General features: G+C 59.4%; 2 protein-coding genes across 3 annotated transcripts; both read right to left on the bottom strand.

Annotated features, from left to right (window-relative positions):
• Nucleotides 1-6317: 6317 nt before the first annotated feature.
• SAP25 (Sin3A associated protein 25) lies at nucleotides 6318-8609 on the bottom strand. Its single transcript, XM_041748011.1, has 6 exons — nucleotides 8050-8609; nucleotides 7776-7876; nucleotides 7572-7678; nucleotides 7323-7476; nucleotides 7109-7206; nucleotides 6318-7026 (listed from the first exon to the last, which is right to left on the bottom strand). The coding sequence occupies exons 1-6, from the start codon at nucleotides 8307-8309 to the stop codon at nucleotides 6763-6765; spliced, it is 984 nt and encodes a 327-aa protein (XP_041603945.1). The 5' UTR covers nucleotides 8310-8609; the 3' UTR covers nucleotides 6318-6762.
• A 92-nt stretch (nucleotides 8610-8701) lies between these two features.
• Nucleotides 8702-19861, bottom strand: LRCH4 (leucine rich repeats and calponin homology domain containing 4). 2 transcript variants are annotated; one of them, XM_041748003.1, is made up of 18 exons: nucleotides 19574-19861; nucleotides 15873-16017; nucleotides 15605-15731; nucleotides 15330-15435; nucleotides 13173-13309; nucleotides 12914-13029; nucleotides 12673-12772; nucleotides 12340-12430; nucleotides 12186-12262; nucleotides 11988-12049; nucleotides 11728-11871; nucleotides 11508-11576; nucleotides 11310-11413; nucleotides 11095-11178; nucleotides 10799-10884; nucleotides 10494-10631; nucleotides 10317-10394; nucleotides 8702-8949 (listed from the first exon to the last, which is right to left on the bottom strand). In XM_041748003.1, exons 1-18 carry the CDS (start codon nucleotides 19791-19793, stop codon nucleotides 8845-8847), a joined length of 1989 nt encoding a protein of 662 aa, XP_041603937.1. In that variant the 5' UTR covers nucleotides 19794-19861; the 3' UTR covers nucleotides 8702-8844. The 2 variants fall into 2 exon arrangements, with proteins under 2 accessions (XP_041603937.1, XP_041603936.1); XM_041748002.1 differs by lacking the exon at nucleotides 8702-8949 and adding an exon at nucleotides 9352-10000.
• Nucleotides 19862-19864: the final 3 nt, after the last annotated feature.

Here is a 19864-nt window from a genome sequence, read left to right as displayed (position 1 = left end):
CATGGTCTCGCTTTGAGTTAGTTTGAGGGGCCCCAGTGTGCCTAGTAGGTCAGTGAAGATGATGATGCTATTGGCTCAGGACAGGAATTCCTTGCTGGACATGGCCAGGCCCCATCAGAGCTGGAGTCCTGGTTAGCAGTGGGAGGGAGTGCAGTGGGAGGTGGCTGCAGTGAGGGGGTGACTCCCACGGGGCAGGGTGGTGCTGGAGGATGGAGATGGCGATGGTGGGACCTGAGTACAGGAGTAGACCACTCCCAGGCCGGTGCATCCTCGGCCCCTCCCCAGACTGTTCGCCTGAGGATGTTGTGTCAACAGCCATAGCATCTGGGCTGTTTGTGTGGTGACAAGGCAGCCAGCGTGGGTTAAACACCTCACATGGCAGAGGAGAGGCCCAGCCTTCAGCCTTGCTGTCAAGGGATGTTCTTCCCTTTCCTGCATTGTGCAGGGACTCTGGCCCTTCAGCTGTTCATTCTTGGGATTCTCTGGGTCTTTCCACCCAATGACCTTTAGCAGCAGAACAGCAAGGAGAGGTGGGGACTGTGTTATCACTTTATTTACTTTGAGGACTTCTCTGGAAATATTTCTCTCTGCTGCTATTTGCCCATCCAGGCGTAGCCTCCTGCACCTTTGCAAGGCTCAGAACCCATCCTGTCTCGGGTCTGTGTTCCTACTCTCCCAGCCCCTATCCTCCTTCCATCGCCTGGTGGATCATGGATTTCCCAGCATAGACCACCATCCCTGGCTTTTTCATGTTCTGTCCCATTCTCCCAGTATTTTTCTCTGTCACTCTTGATTACTTCTCTGTCCCGGGCCCTGTCTCTGTTTCCCATTTTCTCTGCTTAGAGCCAGGAAGGGGGAGGAAGCAGGTCTCTTTCGTAGGAGGAGGAGCCTTATCTGATTTTTCCCCAGCCACCCCCAACTCCCTTTCCTGACCAAAAGCACTGAGGTCTGGAGGTGAAGTTGAGAGGGCCCTTGCTGCGAGTTTCAGTTACACTCCTGCTGTTTCCCAGCGACCTCCTTAGGGCTTGGTGCCCAGGCCCAGGCCCTCCCTGTGCCCCGGGCACTCTGTCCAACATGGACTCCAGCCAGCTCACTGGCCAGGGCAGGATGACCAATTAGAGGAGTTACACTGGGTTAGCCTCCATCCCCAGGACAGAAAACCCGAGTTCCCTGGGCACAGGCCAAGAGGACCGCAGCTGCCGCCCCTGGCATGGAGCAGCCACAGCACCGCCTCCGTGGGGCCTCTTGTATCCAGGCGAGCTGCAGAGAATGGAAAAATCCCTGGCCTACTAGAAAATGTCTAAGTGACTGGGCTGTGTTCCTCCTACCTCACCCCTAGGATGTCCCTGCACGGCCCTATCTGGTGGTTACACATCAGGTCCCCACAGCAGGCAAACCATGGAGCCACAGCCACGCTGTGGAGCTCGCCCAGGCTCCCACTGGGCTCTGACCAAGCGGCCAATGCTGTGACCGTGCTCTACAGACAGTCCTCTGACTTGGCCCCCAGCCCTCAGCAGGTCACCTGCCCCTGTGGCCCAGCACGCAGGAGCCAGTCCCCAGGACTGCCAGGAAGAGCTCCATTCCCTGTATCCGGGAGTCTGGGAGTCCTGGTGGGGGAAGGAGATGGCGGCTGCCCCTGCACCCCCACCCCCCCAGTGAGGAGAATTCCAGCTAGGGACGAGAGGGCGACAGCCACAGCCCAGCCTTAGTGCCCACAGTATCCTCCCTGTAGCCTCCTGCCACTGGTGACAAGATTCTCCTGGGCTTGGGAATGTGGAGCTCCATGGCCCAGCTACCCCACACCCAGCAGAGGGAGGCGCAGGTAGACCCCCCCAGGGTGGGGAGGTGTTCTCACCCAGCAGAGCTGGGGTTCTGCCCCGAGCAACTGCAGTTACCAGGGCAACAGGCTAAAACAAATCTAGTCTGAGCAGGGCCAAGGGCAGTGCTGTTGCTCAGGCAGCTGATTAGGCCAGTTGTTTGGCTCCAGGCTTTTCCTGGTTCCCAGCATGCTAAAGCACCTGGTACTGACTGCCCAGAACCCAGGTTCTCCCCGCTGCTGCTTCCTGCTCCACCGTACCCAGCACTTATGCGCTCAGCGACACAAGGGGGCCTGGAGCTGGACTCTGTGATGCAGCCGTGATTTTACCAAGGACTGGGGGCTGCACCTTGGCCCAGCTGATGGGGAGTGAGAAAGAGAAGGAATGAAGAGGCCCTCCTGTGGATAGCTTCAAATCCAGCCTGGAGAGGAAGGCTCCAGACCAGGAACACAGCAGGTGGAAGGCCCTGTGGATGCTCCCATGTTCCTCCAAGCAGCACCATACCTGGGCAAGGGGTTGGGCCTGCAGATCTGTTTTGTATCCTTGCTACTTTGCATAAGGTAGGTCTGTCAAGACCACACTGGAGGCAGTGGCCTTGAATGTACTTCTGTTTTGGTGGCCACTGATGGATCTATCACATACCTGCGTCTCCCTAGCCAATACCCACCAACAGCCGTGGTGCCGCTGGCCCCAGTGCACACATGAACGCAAGCCAGCACCAGATGCACCTGAGGAACCCCCTGCCTGCTAGCCAGACTCCCATACTCACCATGCTGGTTGGTTCTATGCATCTCACTCTCAACATGACCCTTGAAAAGATGTCGAGGATCCTAGCTTCCATGCACACTGCACCACTGGTTTCTCCAGTATTCCAGAAGAGTCTCTTCCTCACAGGTCTGGGAAATGGAGAAGCATGGGTAGGAATCCCTGCCCTCCCAGCTCAGGCTGTCATGGCTTTTGGACTAGTCTGAGATAGGCAATGGCCTCCCTTGGCTTCAGTACTCTTGTTATATATCCTCCTCCCCATACACCATCTTTAACAGGGGCTTCGGTTGTCCACTATCCCTCCTCAAACCTTGACTTCTCCCACCCTTTATCTATCTAACTGGTCACGAGAGTGATAGCACAAGGTCCTCTAAGGCTCCAACCCATGTGTCAACTCCTGGTGTGTCTTGCAGAGTGTGTGGTGACCAGCACCATCACCCCTAGCAGAAGTCTGTGGTCCTTGAAAGGATTAGAAGTAGGGTGTGAAATGTCTGAATCCCAAACTCATCTCAAACCTCTTAGGATGTAAGAAGCAAGGGTTACCTCCACCAGGAAGTCCACACCTCTAATCAGAGTCTTCAGCTGGCCCATGTGGCATCTTTGACAGTGGTGATGAGAAGGGACTGAAGGTAGCAAGGGAGGAGTGCCCCTGAGGGATGATTTCTTTCACAGGTTCTCTTTCAGTGGCCCCTTGACTGGAATTCTGGTGGCATGCTCCAGGGACAGGGACCAATGGGAAAATGAACTTATCTGAAGACACCTCCTATCACCCTAAACCAGAGAGAATCTGTTGAACCTCGAGCTCTGAAATCACAGCCCAATGTTTGGTGGCCCTGGCAACTATTTTGACTTGGGAAGGAAGAGTATAGAACCATTCCCGGGTGGGAAGGGAGGACACAGGTGCCAGACGCCCGGAGCCTGAGCTGGAAGAGCTGGGAGTGGCGGCAGCACAAGGCGTCGCTGCAGCTGTAAGCGCCTTCCCCTAACCGCCAGGTCTGCGCACCCTGCGCCGCCAGCGCCGTCGTCTCCCGACGCAGTTCCACTCACTTTGGCCTCAGCCGCTTACTTAGCGGTCAGCTCAGATCCGTGAAGACGCCCACACGCTGCCGGCTCCTGCCACCAGCCCGAGGGTGGTGGGGTGGGCAGGAGGCCGCCTCTCCCAGACTCCCCCAACCAGACTTCGCTCCCACGGCCTGGCGTCCAGCGCCCGGGGCGCGCGAGGGTTAACCTCACGGGGGTGGGGACTCCGGAGCTGCCGGCAGAGGGAGGGAGGGGGCAGGAGGCAGGGTCGAGCCTCGGAGGGGGCCGCTGGAGCCCAGCGTGGCGCAGGCCACCGGACAGCCGGTGGGGCACACGCTGCGTGCAACGAGGGGCCACCGCAGACCCTGTGCCCCAAACCTCAAGTCCGGTGCAAGACGCTGGGCACCAAGACGGGTGACAACCTGTGAGGACGCTGCCCCCGTCTCCAGAGACCGCCACCGCCACCCCGCCTCTGCTGAGTCTCAGCCCCTACTCCGGCCACTCTGTTGCCTTTGGCCTGGGATGAAGCCCAAAGATGGCGGCCCCACGGCAGCCCCGGACTCCGAGCCGGCAGACGTGCCCCTGCTTCTGCCACGGCCCCGGGCTTGTCCGGCTGGCGCGCGGCTCTGCGGCCCCCTGCGGAAGCAGAAGTCCCTGCAGCACTGCCGCTTCTTCGTGCTCCGCGCGGACCGCCGCGCCTCCAGGGCTACGCGAGCGAGACGTTCCGCGGGAACCCGGCGGGCGCGCGCACCATCAGCCAGCGCGTGGACGCGCGCCAGGGCCACCGGATCGTCCTGTACCCGCGCGACCGCAGCCTGGGCGTGGCGGCGGCCTGCGGGACGGAGCAGCAGGCGGACGGCGCCCTGCTCCTGGCCCGCGCCTCCGCCCCGCCGGTGAGGCCCGAGCCCCAGGGCGGGCGGCCAGGACGGTGCCGGTGTTTATTGTGGGTTGTCCCTCCCCATAAGTCACCGAAATCAAGTCCAAACATGAAGCGTGTTCACGTCTTTAGTTCTCAGGGCGCAGTGACTCCAAGGCCCACACCCCACCCGCGGCCCAGGGGCCCCCTGTGACCGCCCCCCGTCTCTCCGGTGTCAGCTTCACGAGGACCCCGGCGCCTGGATCCTTGCTCCCTTTCAGGACGTCTGGCCCGTGACGCCCAACCCAAGGCGCTGGGGCGGACACGAGGCCTGGGCAGCGGCGGCTGCGGCCTTGCTGCGGAAGCCCAAGGGCAGAGGCCCTGGGGACACGCAGGCTTCGCTGCCACCGGCCCTTCGCCTGTCCCCGTTCAGCGTGCGCCGCTGCGGCCAAGCAGACTCTTCTTCCTGGAGCTCGGCCGCTCGGTGCCCACAGGTCCCGGGGAGCTGTGGCTACAGGTGCCCGACGCCGCCGTGGGGGCCCAAAGCCTTCATGAGACTGTACTGGGCGCCATGAGGTGCCTCGGGGATGGCGGTGCGGGTGGCAGGGCTGAGCCACTGCCCAGGGATCCGCCGACCAGCGCCTGCACACCCGGCGTCTCCCAACCTCATGCGACCCTGGCCTCGGCAGCCCAGTCAAGCGGCCTGAGCCATCGCGGGGGCCTGCGTGAGAAGGGCGGGAAAGCAGCCCCACAGCCCCGCACCCCGAGGACCTGGAACGCGGCCAGGAGCGATTATGAGCCCATGGGGGGTGGCGAAACTAGTGGCTACATGGTGACTGTGCCCCCAGGCCTTACAGCTGCTCCCCACAAGCCACTCCAGAGTTGCAGGGGCACTGAATTCATGCCCATGAGCCGCTTTCCGCCAGGGCCTTTGTCCCTGAGTGCCCTGCCCCGTTTCTATTAGCCCAGGGCCAGGGAGCTGGGACCTTTGTTCCAAAGCCCCTGTCACAGGGTCAGGAACATTAGGGACTGGAAGGGGTTCATCCCCACCTGCAGCTGCCCTCAGAGCTCGTAGGGGAGTAACATGTGCATCAATTAGGTGGCCCCGGACTACTTAGGAATGGGCACTGCCATACCAGACCCCCCCAACAGCCGCCTCAACTATGTCGACCTGGACCTGGTCCCTCCACTGGAGGCTCGAGGCGACGCCCCTGGGTCTGGCACACACCACTGGCACTGCTATGCATGCATCGGCTTCCCTGAACCTCAGAGAGGCTCCCGTAAGGAGACAGGCAGCCGTGCCCTGTCTAGCTAGGAATGGATGGGGAGGGGAGAGAAAACAGGCCAAATTTAGGAATACTTTCCTGCCTGCTCCCCTCAATTCCCCCATTGGATCCCAAAATAGAGGGGCTCTCAGGCCCCCTAGCACCTACAACTTGCAGAAGCTTTGAGCTGCCCCTTAGGGCCTGCTGCCCCCTCCACCCCTTCCAGATGTGGTATAGGAAATCCTCAGGAAAAGGCTCCCCAAGAGTTGGGATTCTTTTAAGGGAGAAAATTCTAGAACCACCCCCCCCTTCCCACCCACAAACCCCTACGAACTCCAGGCTTTCTCAGCCAAAGCCCCAATCCTTTCTTTCCTGGCAGCCTTCCTGCAGCATCATTCCAGATCTCAGGTCAGCTTTGGCTCTCCCCACTTTGCCTCCAATGACTTCCACATGGACCTGCTCCTCCCTACCCCACACCTGCAGGGCCTGCCTTCTGTCTCCTCCCAGCCAAAGAACCAATCCCCCACACCAGGACTGAGTTCCTAGGGCCCTAGAGCAAGAGGTACCAAGTATCTTACCTCTACTGCTTCTCTAAAGTGCTATGCCACTCCCTTACTCCCTCATTTCCCTCTTCCAGTGCCAGCCACGTGTTCACACAATCCTCCCTTCTCTGGAGCCTGGTGGAGCTGATGCACCTCTTGCTTCCATATACTTATCTTCCATAATACTGTACTGTGGACCCCCACAGCCCATGCCCTATTAAAGTGGCCCTGCTCCGTCAGCCTGGAAAGGTCTTAGGTCTTAAGATTCCCCTGCCCCACTGTAGGGGTGACCAGTGAGTAACAAGAATTTGAGGGGGGGGGACAGTCTGAGCCACGAGGAAGAGACCCCATCCTGTCTCCATGCCCCACTCTGCTACTCATTCACTACAAGGAGCCTGTTTGCAAACCAACACTTTTATTGTCAAGAGAACCTGCCCAGGGGAGAAAGGGACCCACTCTACCCCCAAAAGGGCTGTGTTCAATGAGGTGTCTGGGGTTCATGGGACAGATGGGTCAGTGCAGTGAGAAGAGCTGGGGCCACCACTGGGGCCTGGGTGGTCAGGTACAGGGCCTGGAGGGCAGGGCGTGGGAGCCCCAGAGGAGGCAGGTCTAGGAGCCCCCTGGCTCATCTGCAGGAGGCCTGTGAGGGCGATCAGCTCAGGCCCACTGAGCCAGGCAGTGGAGCAGCCCGGGGATGGTGTGTGGAGCACCCAGGGAGACATGATAGGAGGTGGGAGCAGCAGCTTCAGAGAGCCCATGACCTGAGGAGAGAGGAGGGAGAAGTGTCTCCTCCCAAGCCCTGCAGAAAGACTAGGGTGAGGCCAGGGCAGCAACTGCACTCACCTGCTGAGAGGCCTCCGACAGGTACAGGGGGACACGCTGCCCACAGGGAAGCAGCGGGTCTGACAGAAAGACATCTTCATGGCACATCACTGGGAACCCTGGGAAGGAGAAACTGGTAGGGCAGCCGGCTGGGGTTCCCACACCAGTGATGGCTGCACCAGTTCCCTGACCAGCTCATGCAGGGCACCTCCAGAGCCTGGGGGGGCCAGAGTACCTGCATCCCTGGGTGCCTGCTCTCCATTCTGACGTCCTGCTGCTGGGGCCAGGGGCCTGAGGTCCCGGCCTGAGGCTGCCTCGTACAGTGGCCAGAATGAGGGATGACACAAGGTCCGGCTTGAGAAGGAGGCACCAGATGCACAGCTAGGTCCCTGTGGAGGGGACAGGAAAGATCACTGGAGCTTTGGTCCCCTCCCGGGCACCCCGCCCCCTCCCAAGGCCAGAGCCAGAGGTACTCCCAACTCACCCACACCATCGGTGGCCCTGCTTTGGCCTTGTAGTTGAGGTCCCATGGTGCTAACACAGTCATCCTTGAGGGGGCCACCTCCCAGGCCATCTGGGGGGAAAGGGCAACTGGGGCAGGGCGGTATTTGAAGAGATTAAAACAGGCTCAGGAGTGGGTGGAAGAGTGGGGGGGAGGGGGGGTAAAGACAGCAAGGCCAGTGCCTACCTGGGGTTCCCGGGGAGTGCTCAGCAGCCAGGCCTGGCGGGGACAGGGCCAGCAGCCGCTCTCTCTGGGTCCAGGAAGGCCTTCGTGACCAGGGCTGCGGGCTGGGAGGGGGAGGTACTTAGGGGCCCCCATCACAGCCTCCCCCTATATTTCTGAGGCCCGGCCAAGGGCGCCTGGGGCAGGGAGCCTGAGCACACCCGTTCCTCAGTGTGGGCGACTGATTTCACCTCACGCGGTGGGCGCCATTGGACTTCCCCGCGGCGGAACCCCTCACCTGTCCTGTGGGGATGTTCCTGGCTCCCCCAGGGCTTCCTCTCCAGAGGTCCAGGCCTCACCGGAGTCACTGCCCGCCGAGGGGCCCTGTTCCTCCGGCGCCTCTCTGCCCGCGTCCCAGCGCCGAGGCGGTCCGGGCAACATGCCGCGTCTGGGGGGGAGGGCAGCGCCCGGCAGCAGCTCTGTGCTGGCGTCCGCCCCGCCCGCGCCTCCCACCTCGCCCTCCCGGGACCCCACGCGGCCCCCACCTCCCGCAGCCATCCGCCAGCCCAGGTCGCCGGCCCACCTCGCAGGGCCTCGCCACCACGCCGGCGCCCAGCGCGTTTCCGGGCCACGTGGCGCGCGCTCCCGCCGGGATCCCGCGGGCGCCCCCTGGTGGCGGGGGTGGCGGGGCCTGCGCTGCCCGCGGCCCCACACGCAAGAGCGGCTCCCGCGCGGGGAGCTACCGAACAGCGGCCCGGGCGCGGAGGCGCCTACTTCCCCGCGACGCACCGCATTCGTTCGCAGACGGACACAAGCACACGCACACCCGAGGGCGACCTGGAGGGCCTGGCTTCTTTATTGCACTTGACACAACATCCGGCGCCGGGTTTGTATCCCAGACCCTCGGCCGCACCCAGAGGCAGCCGGGCGCCTCGCTGCGCCGTCCGCTTCCAACCCCTCGGGCGGGCCGAGAGGCACCCAAGGAACAGGGCCAGGCCTGAGGCCGCCCTCACCAGAGTCCTTGCTAGAGAGCAGCAGTCTTCTCTGTTCTGTGTTCCCGGCCGGGTGGGGCCCTGCGGCCCTACCTCGACCCCTATGGCCGTTCCAGTAGGGCGTGGATGACAGCAGCGATGTAGGGGAGGCCCCTTCCCGGGGCCCCCTCCTCTTCCAGGATGTGGTGGGGCTGGCACAGGGACTCCTGGGGGGAGGGGCCCAGTTAAGTTCCCCTTGCCAGCTGGTTCTCTGGCTTCCCTGCCCTTGTCAGAGGACAGGGTGGAGAAAGCCTAAAGAAGCCTGGGCAAACGGGGCTGACAGGATGGCCCTTCCAGGTGAAGGCCGCAAAGGCCAGGGGCACCGCGAACATGGCTTGGGGACAAATAAGTTGCAAGGAAGCTGCCAGCAGGTAACAGAAGGGAGATGACACAGGGGGCCAAGGCTCAGGGGAGGAGGGACCTGTCATTTCCAGAGGGAAATGCTCGAATAGGCGAATAGGCCGGCTGACAAACATAGCCCCAGGACCCCCCCCTCCCCCCCCCGCCAGGGCAGGGCCTGGCCACAGCAGGAGCAGACGCAAACACAGGCACACACACACAGAGGCGGCCACGGTCTGTACAATTTATACACAGAGACAAGGACCCAGCCTGGGCCCCTACATCCCCTACAAATATAAACTTCTCTCTACAAAATATAGATAATTTAGCTCCCCGTAACAGTGGGGGGGACGGTGCGGGGAACAGCACAAGGAGGAAGGTTGAGATCTACCCTCCTGAGGGAACAGAGGGCAGGGCAGGGCCTGGAGGGAATGAAGGCACCATCAGGATTGAGAGGTGAGGGGCTCAGAACGGGCTACAGGAGGGTGGCCAGAGGCTGGGGCCTGGGGTCTTGGGGCGGCACCAGACTGGGGCCTCTAAGGTCAGTGTTTGTGAGGGGAGGGGGATTCACTAGTGTCTTTGGTAGGGGCTGAAGGCACCACTGGTAGGGACAGGAGTGGCACAGGAGTCTTATAAATAGAAATAGGGTGAGGGGGCGGGGAGAAAGGGTGACTTCAGGTCCTAGGAACCCAGGAGCCGAGTGTAGACGACATAGAGCAGCAGCATGAGGACCACGTAGAAGAAGATGAAGCCGCCCAGACCAGAGGGGGGCCAGAGGGGCGGGGGGGCCCTGCCCCCCACCCGCTTCACAGCCTCCAGGGTGGTCCACAGCCCCTGGGCGGTGCCCTGGAGGAGATCCGAGGGCGAGCACAGGTCGGCCTGGGAAGGGAGAGTGGGACAGATGATGGACAAAGACAAAGAGCAGACGTCAGCAGCGAGACGGCCCTTCCCACCCCTGCCTTCATGTGCCAGGGCTGGGGCCAGGCCAACATGCAGAGCGCCAGGAAGGGAGGCATGCAGGGCAGGGAGGTGTGCAGGACAGGGACTTGCAAATGTGCTTCCTTCTGGGGAGCAGACACCCCTGCGAATGGGACCCTGCCACCCATCCATGCAGAGGGCTCAGCCGAGCCCAGGATGTCACTACTCTTTAGAGTAGGGACCAGCCCTGGGCTCCTGAGAACATGCACCCCCATACCTCAGGCACCCCCATTTTTCGGCAGGCTTCTAAGAAACTCTCCACATTTTTCCGAGACTTGAGAGTACTAAGTTTTGGCTGGCAGAGGGCGAGAAAGGAAACAGAGAAGGAAGTAAGGGAGAGGCCCCGGCAGTCCTCTGCCCCATCCCTTACCTCTCGCCCTGGGACCCAACTGACCACAGCAGGTGAGGGCACGTGGATGAAGGGCACGGAGCGGGGCCGCAGCTGGTTGGCCAGCTGACAGAGGATGACTCCATTGGCCAGAGCCTCTGCCAGGTCCTCCGGCAGGGGCCGCTGCAGCCGCGACTCAAGGACCTGGGAGCCAGGAGGGTAGGGGTGAGGTTAAGGTCAGTGGGGACTCCCGCCTGTCCCTTGTGTCCTCAGTGGAAGCACCTGCGGGCTGCTGTGAGAGGCCAGGAAACTCAAGGAGGCTGAGTGCACCCCACCCCCACCCCCAGCCCTGCAGGTCCCACCTCTCTTACCTGGCGTAGTTGTGCCATCAGCTCCTTCTCATCCAGAAGCTGGGGGGATCGCCGAGGTTTCAAGACAGGGTCTGGTGACGAAGGGCCTGGAGAAGGAGGAGGAATGTGGGCTGTCTCTGCCACCCGCCGCCGACTTTCTAGCTGGGTCACAGTGTCTGGCACCCACATCTCCTGCCTTTGTGCTTGTGGGCTTTTCAACACAAAGGGACAATAGACCAGAGAACTCCCAGGCCAGAAGGGATGTCCATGGCGCAGGGGTGAGTGCTGGATGAGCACCAGGGACAGGGGAAACCCACCTGAACTACTCTGAGAGGAAGAACGGAAGAGGAAGCTGTTTGGTCTCTGAATGGAGCCAAGTGGCCGGGGAGCAGACACTGTTGCTGGGGGCCAGAGCCAGGGGCAGGTGAGAAAAGACACGTCTCAGAGTCCCACTCTTCCCTCAGGCCACCAGGCCCCAGCCACCCTCTCAGCTACACAGTCCCCCATCCTTTTCCCAAAGTCCCTGTCCCACCTGGTCCAGCTGCAGGGAGGGGCTCCTGGGAAGCAGAGGTGGGGGCAGGGGCACCCTGCCCTCCTGAAGGTCCTGGTTGGGTGGCACTGGACTTAGGCATGCCACTGAGGATAGACAGAGAGCGGATTAAAGGGGATGGGCAGGAGGAGGCGTATAGGGACAGAGCTCAGGGAGTTTGGAGTCTCAGAGGACACATACTTAGAGGAGGCCTGAGCGGACGAGGCAGCAGCAGCTCCACCAGCAGCCCTGATCCCCAGCTTCAGAAAACTAGAAAGCAAAGAAGGTGTGGAGTCAGCAGCACAGGCAGGGAACCCACCAAGCCTGAGGGGCAGAGGAGCTCAGGAGGGTTCATTTCCACTCATGGCTAGGGTCCCCTGCCCAGCAGAAGCCCCAACCCAAGCTGCCCCTGTGCCCACACCTGTCCTTCCTGGAGGCCCCCCACACTCCAGTGTGCTGCTGCTGCTGCTGCTGCTGCTGCTGCTGCTGCTGCCTCCGCTCCCGCTCCTGCCATAACTGCAAGGTGTCGGGGCGCCGCCGCTCCTCCCCAGCTGGCTCCTCCCGCCTGAGAGTTAGAGGTAAGACCAGTGAAGGAGACAGACATAAGTCAGGGGAGAGGAGGAGGCGTCCAGGGGGATGGGGCAAAGGGAGAAGGTGCTGGCTCAGGTGGCTCTGGGGTACCTGCTGCTTGGTGCCTTCTCTGCATCCCCTGTGGCAGGGCTCAATTCTGGTGGCCGATGCTCCTAAGGAAAGAGCAGCAGAGGGTTGAGGGAGTGTCTCTTCCTCCAGGCCAGCACCACTCCCTCCTTCCCTCCCTCCACTCTCCTCTCTCCCACACAGGGCACACACAGGGCATGAGGCCAGGGGCTGGACCCTCACCTCAGCAGCACCTCGCTCCTCCTCCTCCCCAGGCATGTGGCTGTCAATGAAGTCAATCTGCTCAGGGTCTCCGTCAGCTGGAGAGGCCAGGGCATGTCAGCAAGCATTTGGGGGCTTGGGGCACTCATCCATTACCCCAGAGCCCACTACTCACCAGAGCCATCCTCCCTCCGCTCCTTGGGCCCCCTAGGCTCCCGGGCCAGCTCTGAGATCCGGAAGGACAACTCCGAAAATTCATCTGTTGACTATAAATACAAATGCCAAAATGGGAGACAGTTGCTCTGTAGTGCTGGGGGTTCATGGGGTTCATGCCCTTGGGGTCTGCTGCTGAGCCAGCCCTTCCCCCAGATACTTGGGCAAGGGAAGACTCCTCCAGATACCAACTGTCACTGTAATAATCAGAGGCACCAAGCAAAAGGTCCCAACTCAGATGTTCTCCCTGGGGGAGAGACATTCCCAGTACGTCCCAGGGAAAGGAGGCCCTTACCTCATTTCCAGACCACCTTTTGCTGCCACTGTCAACACTGTGGAAGCCAGAGTCTAGCCCACCATCGTACCGACGTCCCGGAAATAAGTCCTCAGCAGGGCTAGTGCCAGCCAGAGAGAGCTAGTCAGTCCAATGCTGGCCAGTGACCCCTCTCATCTTCCCACCAAAAACCGTGGAGTCTGTGCTGCCAGAAAGGGGCAGTAAGTACCAGGGGCTTCCCTCTTTCCCACTTGGGACTTACCAGGGACTAAAGCTTGGGGGGCGGGAAGAGGCCAGGTCCCCCAGTGCAGAACCCCCACGCCGCCCCGCCTCTGTTGACAAGTACTTGAAGATGTGAAGTTTCCCCTTCAGGCAGATCTAGGTATAAGGAGGTGTGTGACAGGGGTTAGAGAAAGGGAAGGGGGGCCCCAGATCCCGCTTGGCTGCTAAAGGGACTCACTTCCCAACTCATACCCACTCTCAGCCCCGCCCCCATGGCCTACAGCAGACCCACCCCTCACCTGAGCCGGTGGGCTCTGCAGGGGGTTGCTGTCCAGCAGAATGACCTGCAGGTGCCTGAGGCGGCAGAAGGAGACCGGGATGCGGGAGACACGGTTACAGGAGAAATCCAGGCGGACAAGAGGAAGATCCCCCAGCTCTGGGGGTGGGTGAGGGAAGAGTCAGGAGCCTGCCCAAGGGTGGGGCCTTGTGCTCACTTCCTCTGCCCTCTGCTCTGGCCCGCTGGCCACCCTTGGGTCCACCACAGCCTCTGCCCTGGCTGGCGGAGGGTATTCCCTGAGAACAACCTTCCTGCCTCTCTTCCTGCTCACGTTCCCACCTCCAGGCCTCCCCTCCCTTAGCTCCTGCCCAGCTCATGTACTTCTCTCCTTTGCCCCAACCTGCCCACTCCAGACTTCAACCGTTCCTTCATCCCCAAGTGACCATCACAAGACCCAGACAAAACTGCGACGTTGGAAGGCTCAAAAACCATCCGTGCCTCGCAGCCGAGGCAGCTGAGAGTGAGTGGACTGTGCCCTGCACAGAGCCACCTAGGCAGGAGGGGTCTGCAATCCCACCTGAACTTTACTAGCTAAGCCCTTCCAGCCCCAGGCAAGGTTGTGCCCACCCACAGGGAGTGTGCCTTTTTCTACTTCGCAAACATGCAGTTGGATTAGTGGTAGTAGAGACACAGAATAAAACTCCCCACTCCTTGGCCCAGTACAGTCAAGGTGTTCATGATCTGGCTAGGTCCACATTTCCCATCTCACTGCCCACCCTCACACACATCAGACAACCCTCAGCTTCTGGACCTTTCTATACGTGCTGTTTGCTCAACTGGGACACTCATTTTTGTGACCATCTTTCAAAGTTCAGCTCAAGTGTTGCATCTTCCATGAAATCTTTCTAGACACTCAGGTTAGAATTCACTGCTCCTTCCTCTGTGCCCCCAGGGTGTTTTGCTAGGGTCTCTTTTATGCACCAGAGAGCATCCTGATCAAATGCTTGTTTACACTGCTACCAACTTAGAAGGAGAGGGGGCCAGAGCAGCAGTAGGTGGAGCCCAGAGAAAAGGAATTGCCACCTGACTCCCCTCTCTTGCTCTTTAAAACCAGGATGAGGGGCGCCTGGGTGGCTCAGCGGTTGAGCGTCTGCCTTCAGCTTGGAGCGTGATCCCAGGTCCTGAGATCAAGTCCCACATGGGGCTCCCTGAGGGGAGCCTGCTTCTCCCTCTGCTATGTCTCTGCCTCTCTGTGTCTCTCAGGAATAAATAAAATCTTAACAAAAACAAAAACAAAAACAAAAAAAAACTTTTTAAAATAAAAATAAAACAAAACCAAGATGAGCATGGCTCTGGTCCTTCCCACCCAGCCCTAGCTTGCCTTTCTCACCACATCCGTGCCTGACTGTGCTCCCTCCCACCCACATGCTTTGCACATGGGTTTCCCCTGCCTGGGATGTAGAAGGAAGAACTTTCCTTCACAGGTCAGCTCCTGTCATGCCTCTGGGGAGAAGTCTTCCTCAAGCTCCCAGAGCAGAGCCACATGCCTCCCTCTAGCTCCTGAAGCTCTTTATGTGTCCTGTTCTAGCACTTCCCTCCACTCATCTCTCCCTATGAAGCCCAAACATTTTAACGTTTAACGTGACATCACTCATGTCTACCTGACCCCCACTTAAAACACAGGAAGCACACAACCATGCTGCCTGAATAAGGGAAGGGGTGCCTGCTTTGGAGCAGGGGCTATCAAATGTTACGGTGGATAGCTCGTTACAATGGGGCTGCTTGGGCTCTAGCTCTATGGACTCAGAAACTCTGGGGAGGCGGCACAGGGCATCATCTGATTCAGGTGCCTGAGAGCTCCCACTGGGTGAGTGATGATCCCAGGTAACTGCAAAGGCCCCTTCCAGCTTATGACTCTATAGGGTGCTAACACATGCACCCTGTCTCCTTTCTCTGTGCCTTGTTCCTCATTTATGAAAACAGAGTTAACCACCCATGCCTTGTTAGCCTCCGAGGCTTGTTGGTCAAGAATACATCAGATAATGCAGATAATGTAGTCTGTTTATCTGTACCTGGGGCACTGATGTTCTGTGAAGAGTCTTTGTGAGTTCTCCAGTGTAGACACACATACTCCCTCCCCGCCAACCACCTCCTCCCTCCAGCTCTTCATTCTCCTCACCATCAGGCAGGGTGCTGAGCTGGTTCCTACGCACACTGAGGTCCCGCAGGGAAGGGAGGCTACACAGCTCTGCCGGGAGGGCCTGCAACTCATTGCCACTCACATCCTGCAGGGAGGAATAGAAGTAGGCCAGGAGCCATGAGACCAGGGGCATCAGAAACTACCTTTGTTCTCTGGCCAGCTCCTTTGGTTTCCCACCTCTCCTTAACTTCCCCCAAAGGTCCCCTGGTGCCTGGCTCAGCAGCCCCTCTTCTGGCCCTGCTCCCCATGCTCACAAGCTGCCGAAGGCTTCCCAAGGCGCTGATGTCGGGAGGCAGGGCTCCCAGTTTGTTGTTGCTGACGATGAGCACCCTGAGGGGCAGCTGGCAGATGTAAGGTGGCAGTGACGACAGCTGGTTTCGGCTGTGGACAGAAGGGCATGGTGCTCACTCTCCAGGCATGGCATCCTAGTGTTGCCCTCTTTTTGGGGTCGTGGGAGGGGCACTCAGAGTACCGTGCACCAGGACTTGGGGCTCCCACCCTCCCCTGGCCATACCTCCCTACCTGAGGTTGAGGTAGGTAAGGGCTGTGAGATTCCCCAAGGCAGGGTTCAGGCATCTCAGGCAATTGTGGTAGAGGCTCAGGCCCTCCAGGGACACCAGCTGGCATGCTGCCTCTGGCACCTCGGGGAACCGGTTCCGGGACAGGTCTAGGGGAAGCAAGTGTCAGGGGAGAGCTGTGGATGAGCCCAACCCTGGACAAGAGGGCCCTGAACTTTCCCAGAGCCAACTGCCCAGCTGTCCACCTCCCCGTCAGACATAAAGAATCAGGCCTATAAACATGAGTTCCCTGGAGAGAATAAAGCTTTCTGCCAAACTGAGTACATTCCAAGCATTACCAGAACAGCAAAGGGACACTCACTGGGCTGGAGAAGCCCAGACTTAGGAGGACAAACCATGACCACCACCTTTGAATACACAAATGAAGGGCTACCCTGGAAAGGGTGACTGGTTTCTAGAACTCGTGGTTCCTGCTGTTCTATGGAGAAGGCTGGTGCTCCAAAGAAAACAGAAAGGTAATGGTTTAGGAGGCTCGAGATAAGAATATGGTAACCCCGGGGCGAGGCCACTGAGCAAGCTCATCCCTCTTCCTCTCTCCTCAGGGGCCTTGTCCCCAGCTTCAATCTCTTTTCAACACAGGGGAAAGAAACCAAGGGTCATTAGAGTCTGGCTCTACAGAATAAGTGAAGCTCCTAACACACTGGACAATGGTTCTTCATCAGTCCCTAGGATCAGCAAGCCAGGTCCAAGGGTCTGTGAAGGAACAGACTCCCAAGGACCAAGAGGGGAAAGAGAGCAGCTGACCAAAGCTAGAGGTGGGAGCTGGAATCCTCAAGTCCCTCCCATCAGGATACACCTTCTTTAGGACTGGCCTCCTTCCCACCGTAGCCTCACCAGCCCTCCTCTACTTCCTCTCTTACTGACCCAGGCTCGAGGCGCTCAGCTCTTTTGCCTGTGTCTTGATGTGGGTGAGGAACAGGGAGGGAGGAAGGGAGGGGAATGCCTATGACCACCCCTTATCTCAAGGGGTTACCTGCCACTCCAATGAAAGGAGTCAGGCATGAGGTTTCTGCCAGTCTACGGACTCTAACTGCTTAGAGCTCTTCAAGTCTGGGTTTCTATTTCCTCTCCTCGCCTGCACTGGGAGGGGCCCAGGGCCTGCTGGGGGATGCCCCTGGCAATAGCACTTTGGTGAGCTTCTTAGGCAGCCCTCCCCAGGAAGGGGTGAGCAAAAGCTGATGGGAGGGAAGCTGGGGTATATCCCCCAAGGAAATGAGTCTCATGACAGGAAATGGAGTAGAAACAATCTAGACAAGTTCTGTCTCTGGTGGGCTCTATGTTTAGCAGGGCAGAGGACAGCCTGATGCACCAGGGCTCCTCCTTTCTCCCTCTCTGTTCACAGCCCTGGTGTGCAAAGAGAGGAGATCCACCAAGGGAAAAGACCGAGTTCTGAAGAGGGTGAGACAGCCAGATGCAGTCCTCATATGTTTGCCCTCCACCTGCCTGCTCCCTACATCTACAAATGTCTGTGTGTATGTGTGCACACGCGCAAGCAGCGCATGCTGTGGATGAAGGGGGCGGAAGACAAGATGGGCTAAGCAGTGGTGGGGGCAAAAGCTAGGAGGGGAAGGGAGCCTGGGCTGGAGGAGGCAGGGCACAGGAGGCACAGGATGTGGTCTGAGAGAGAATGAGCAGCACTTCTCCTTTGCGAGAGCGGCCCCTCCCCACTGTCTCAGGGTTCATCCTACTTCCCAGGTTCCTGGGGCCCCAAGGAATAAGAGTCCAGGGGATATCTAAGACCCGTGCCATAGGAAATATGCAGGGAAAACAATGGGTCAGAAAAAGCTGGGAAACCAGGAGAGGGCTCAAAAGAATCTGGCAGAGTATTGAAGTGTTCAGTCCAGGTTGGAGGGCAAGTTGGTGTGGAGGGCACAGTATGGGTAACACGGACTGTCACTTCCCTTTTCTGCCCCACACTATAAGCATTCTGCTTGGGGAGAAGGGTCAGAGGAGAATGTTCTGGACAAGAGATATTCCACCATGGCCTACAAGCTGGGCCCAGAAAGGACTCAGGATTTCTGTGTGGAGAGCAGGACAGGGAGAGGTCCCAGAGAAGCTGGAATTTTCCCCGCTTCAGCAGATAAGCACACTCAGGGGAGCTGCCTGCACCCTAAGCCGGAATGCCGGGCGGAGGAGGGTGGGAGGGGGTAGGGGTTGGGAGGGGCCTGGGAGTTCTTGGTACTTTTCCCCAGGAGTCCACTCACAGAGGCAGAGTCCTAAGGAAGTAAAGAATAACATTTGGTCTTTGTCACAAAAACAAGCAAGGGGGAGGGGAAAGGGAACAGACGGGCGAGTGTCACACAGCTGCTGAGGTCAATCTGAAGCTTCGGGGTTAGGCGGCTGGGGGAGACTGAGAGGGAGAGGATTGGCTCCTGGGGCTCACTCATTCCCTGAACTCACTGCATGGCAGGCAAGTGAGTTTAACCAGCAACCCAAGAAAAGTGGAGAGGCTTAAACTGGTCCTCCCCAGAGCAGTGGAGAAAAGAGTGTTTGTGCCCACTTGAGTATTTGCAGGTGAGACAGCACCTGCTGGAGGAGAAACACATGCAGTCGCAGAGCAGTGTCATCAGGACGCTCACCCAGCCCAAAGTCCCACCCTGGGGCTAGGCTGGGGTGGGGCTTCGGGAATGCAGTCCTTCTCTCCACTCCCAATCTCCACCCCCCAGCTGCCAGCCCAAGGTCATAGGTTGTTGCCTCCTGAGCAGCTGAGGTCTGACTCACCTGTCATGGTAGAGTCCCCCACACCCCACGATCAAGAGACACCAGGCAGGAGGTTAACACGATTAGAGGGATCTGTGAGTGGGGGAGTGGAAGGGCAGTGGGGCAGTCTCTAGCTTCCCAGTACTCCTAGCCAGGAGATAAGATTTCCTTCCTTTCAGCGACTGCCTCAAGTCCCTCCCCCTAGGGAAAGCAGAAACTGAATTGGGAATTCTAGGGTCCCTATGAGGTCACAGGCTCCATAGTGACCTCACACAGGCAAGCAGGAGGAGGAGTCTTGAATAAGGGGGTCAGGGATAATAGGTGGAAGAGCTGGAGGAGAAAAGAGTTAGGGGAGTTGGAAGATCTGCTTCTTTCCCATAGGCCAGCTGGGTGAAGAGTGGAGAGAGCCAGCAACCTTAGGGGGCGGGACGACAAGCACAGTAGTAAACAGAAACACCAGGTTGTTAGGGGCAAACCCTAGGGATGAGGGGGGCCTAAGGCTGCTCGGATCTCGGTGGAACGGGGAGAAAGAATTGGGAGAATTGGAGGAAGGGAAAGAAGTCATTAGAGGGGCTCGTGGGGGGCTGCTTTAAGGAACGATCAGAACTAAGGTTGAAGAGGTCATGCAAATAAGCCAACCAGGTGAGGGGCGGGGCCATTCTACAGGTGCGCAGATATGCAAATAAAGAGAAGGAGAAAAGGGGGAATTCTCACAGCGCTCGGCCGGGGCGCTGGGCGTTCGGTGCAAACGAGAAATGCGTTCATTGTCTAGTAGTTCTCAAAGTGAGGAGGGGGAGGTAGTGGGCTTATGCAAATCGGCTGGGCTGAGAACCCCGACGGTCAGGTGAAGGGGCGGGCCAGACTCCAGAGCCCGGTGAGAAACAAGCTAGGGGCGGGTCTATGCAAATGAGGGTCTCGGCCGCGTACGGGGCCGAGCGCACTCACCAGCCTGGGTGATGTCTGACAGGTCGTAGCTGCGGGCCGCGCCCCGGGGGAAGTGCTTCAAGCGCCGGTTAGATAGGTTCAGGGTCCCGGTGGCCACCGCCTCCTCTAGGGCCCGCTCTGCACTGCGGCTCCCGGGCAGACCCGGAGCCCCTGGAACCGAGGTCGTGGCCGCCGCCTCCTCACCCCCGGCGGCGAGTGGGGCCGCTACCGCCGCCGCCATCCGCTCCCGGCGGCTCCCGCTGCCTGACTGACGGGACCGGCCGTCCCTCCTCCCCCCTCCCCCTCCTTGGA

The sequence above is a fragment of the Vulpes lagopus genome, chromosome 3, assembly GCF_018345385.1.
Source record: "Vulpes lagopus strain Blue_001 chromosome 3, ASM1834538v1, whole genome shotgun sequence".
NCBI lineage: Eukaryota > Metazoa > Chordata > Mammalia > Carnivora > Canidae > Vulpes > Vulpes lagopus.
The sequence above is the reverse complement of the archived record's forward strand: the minus strand, read 5'-3'. Positions and strand labels throughout refer to the sequence as shown.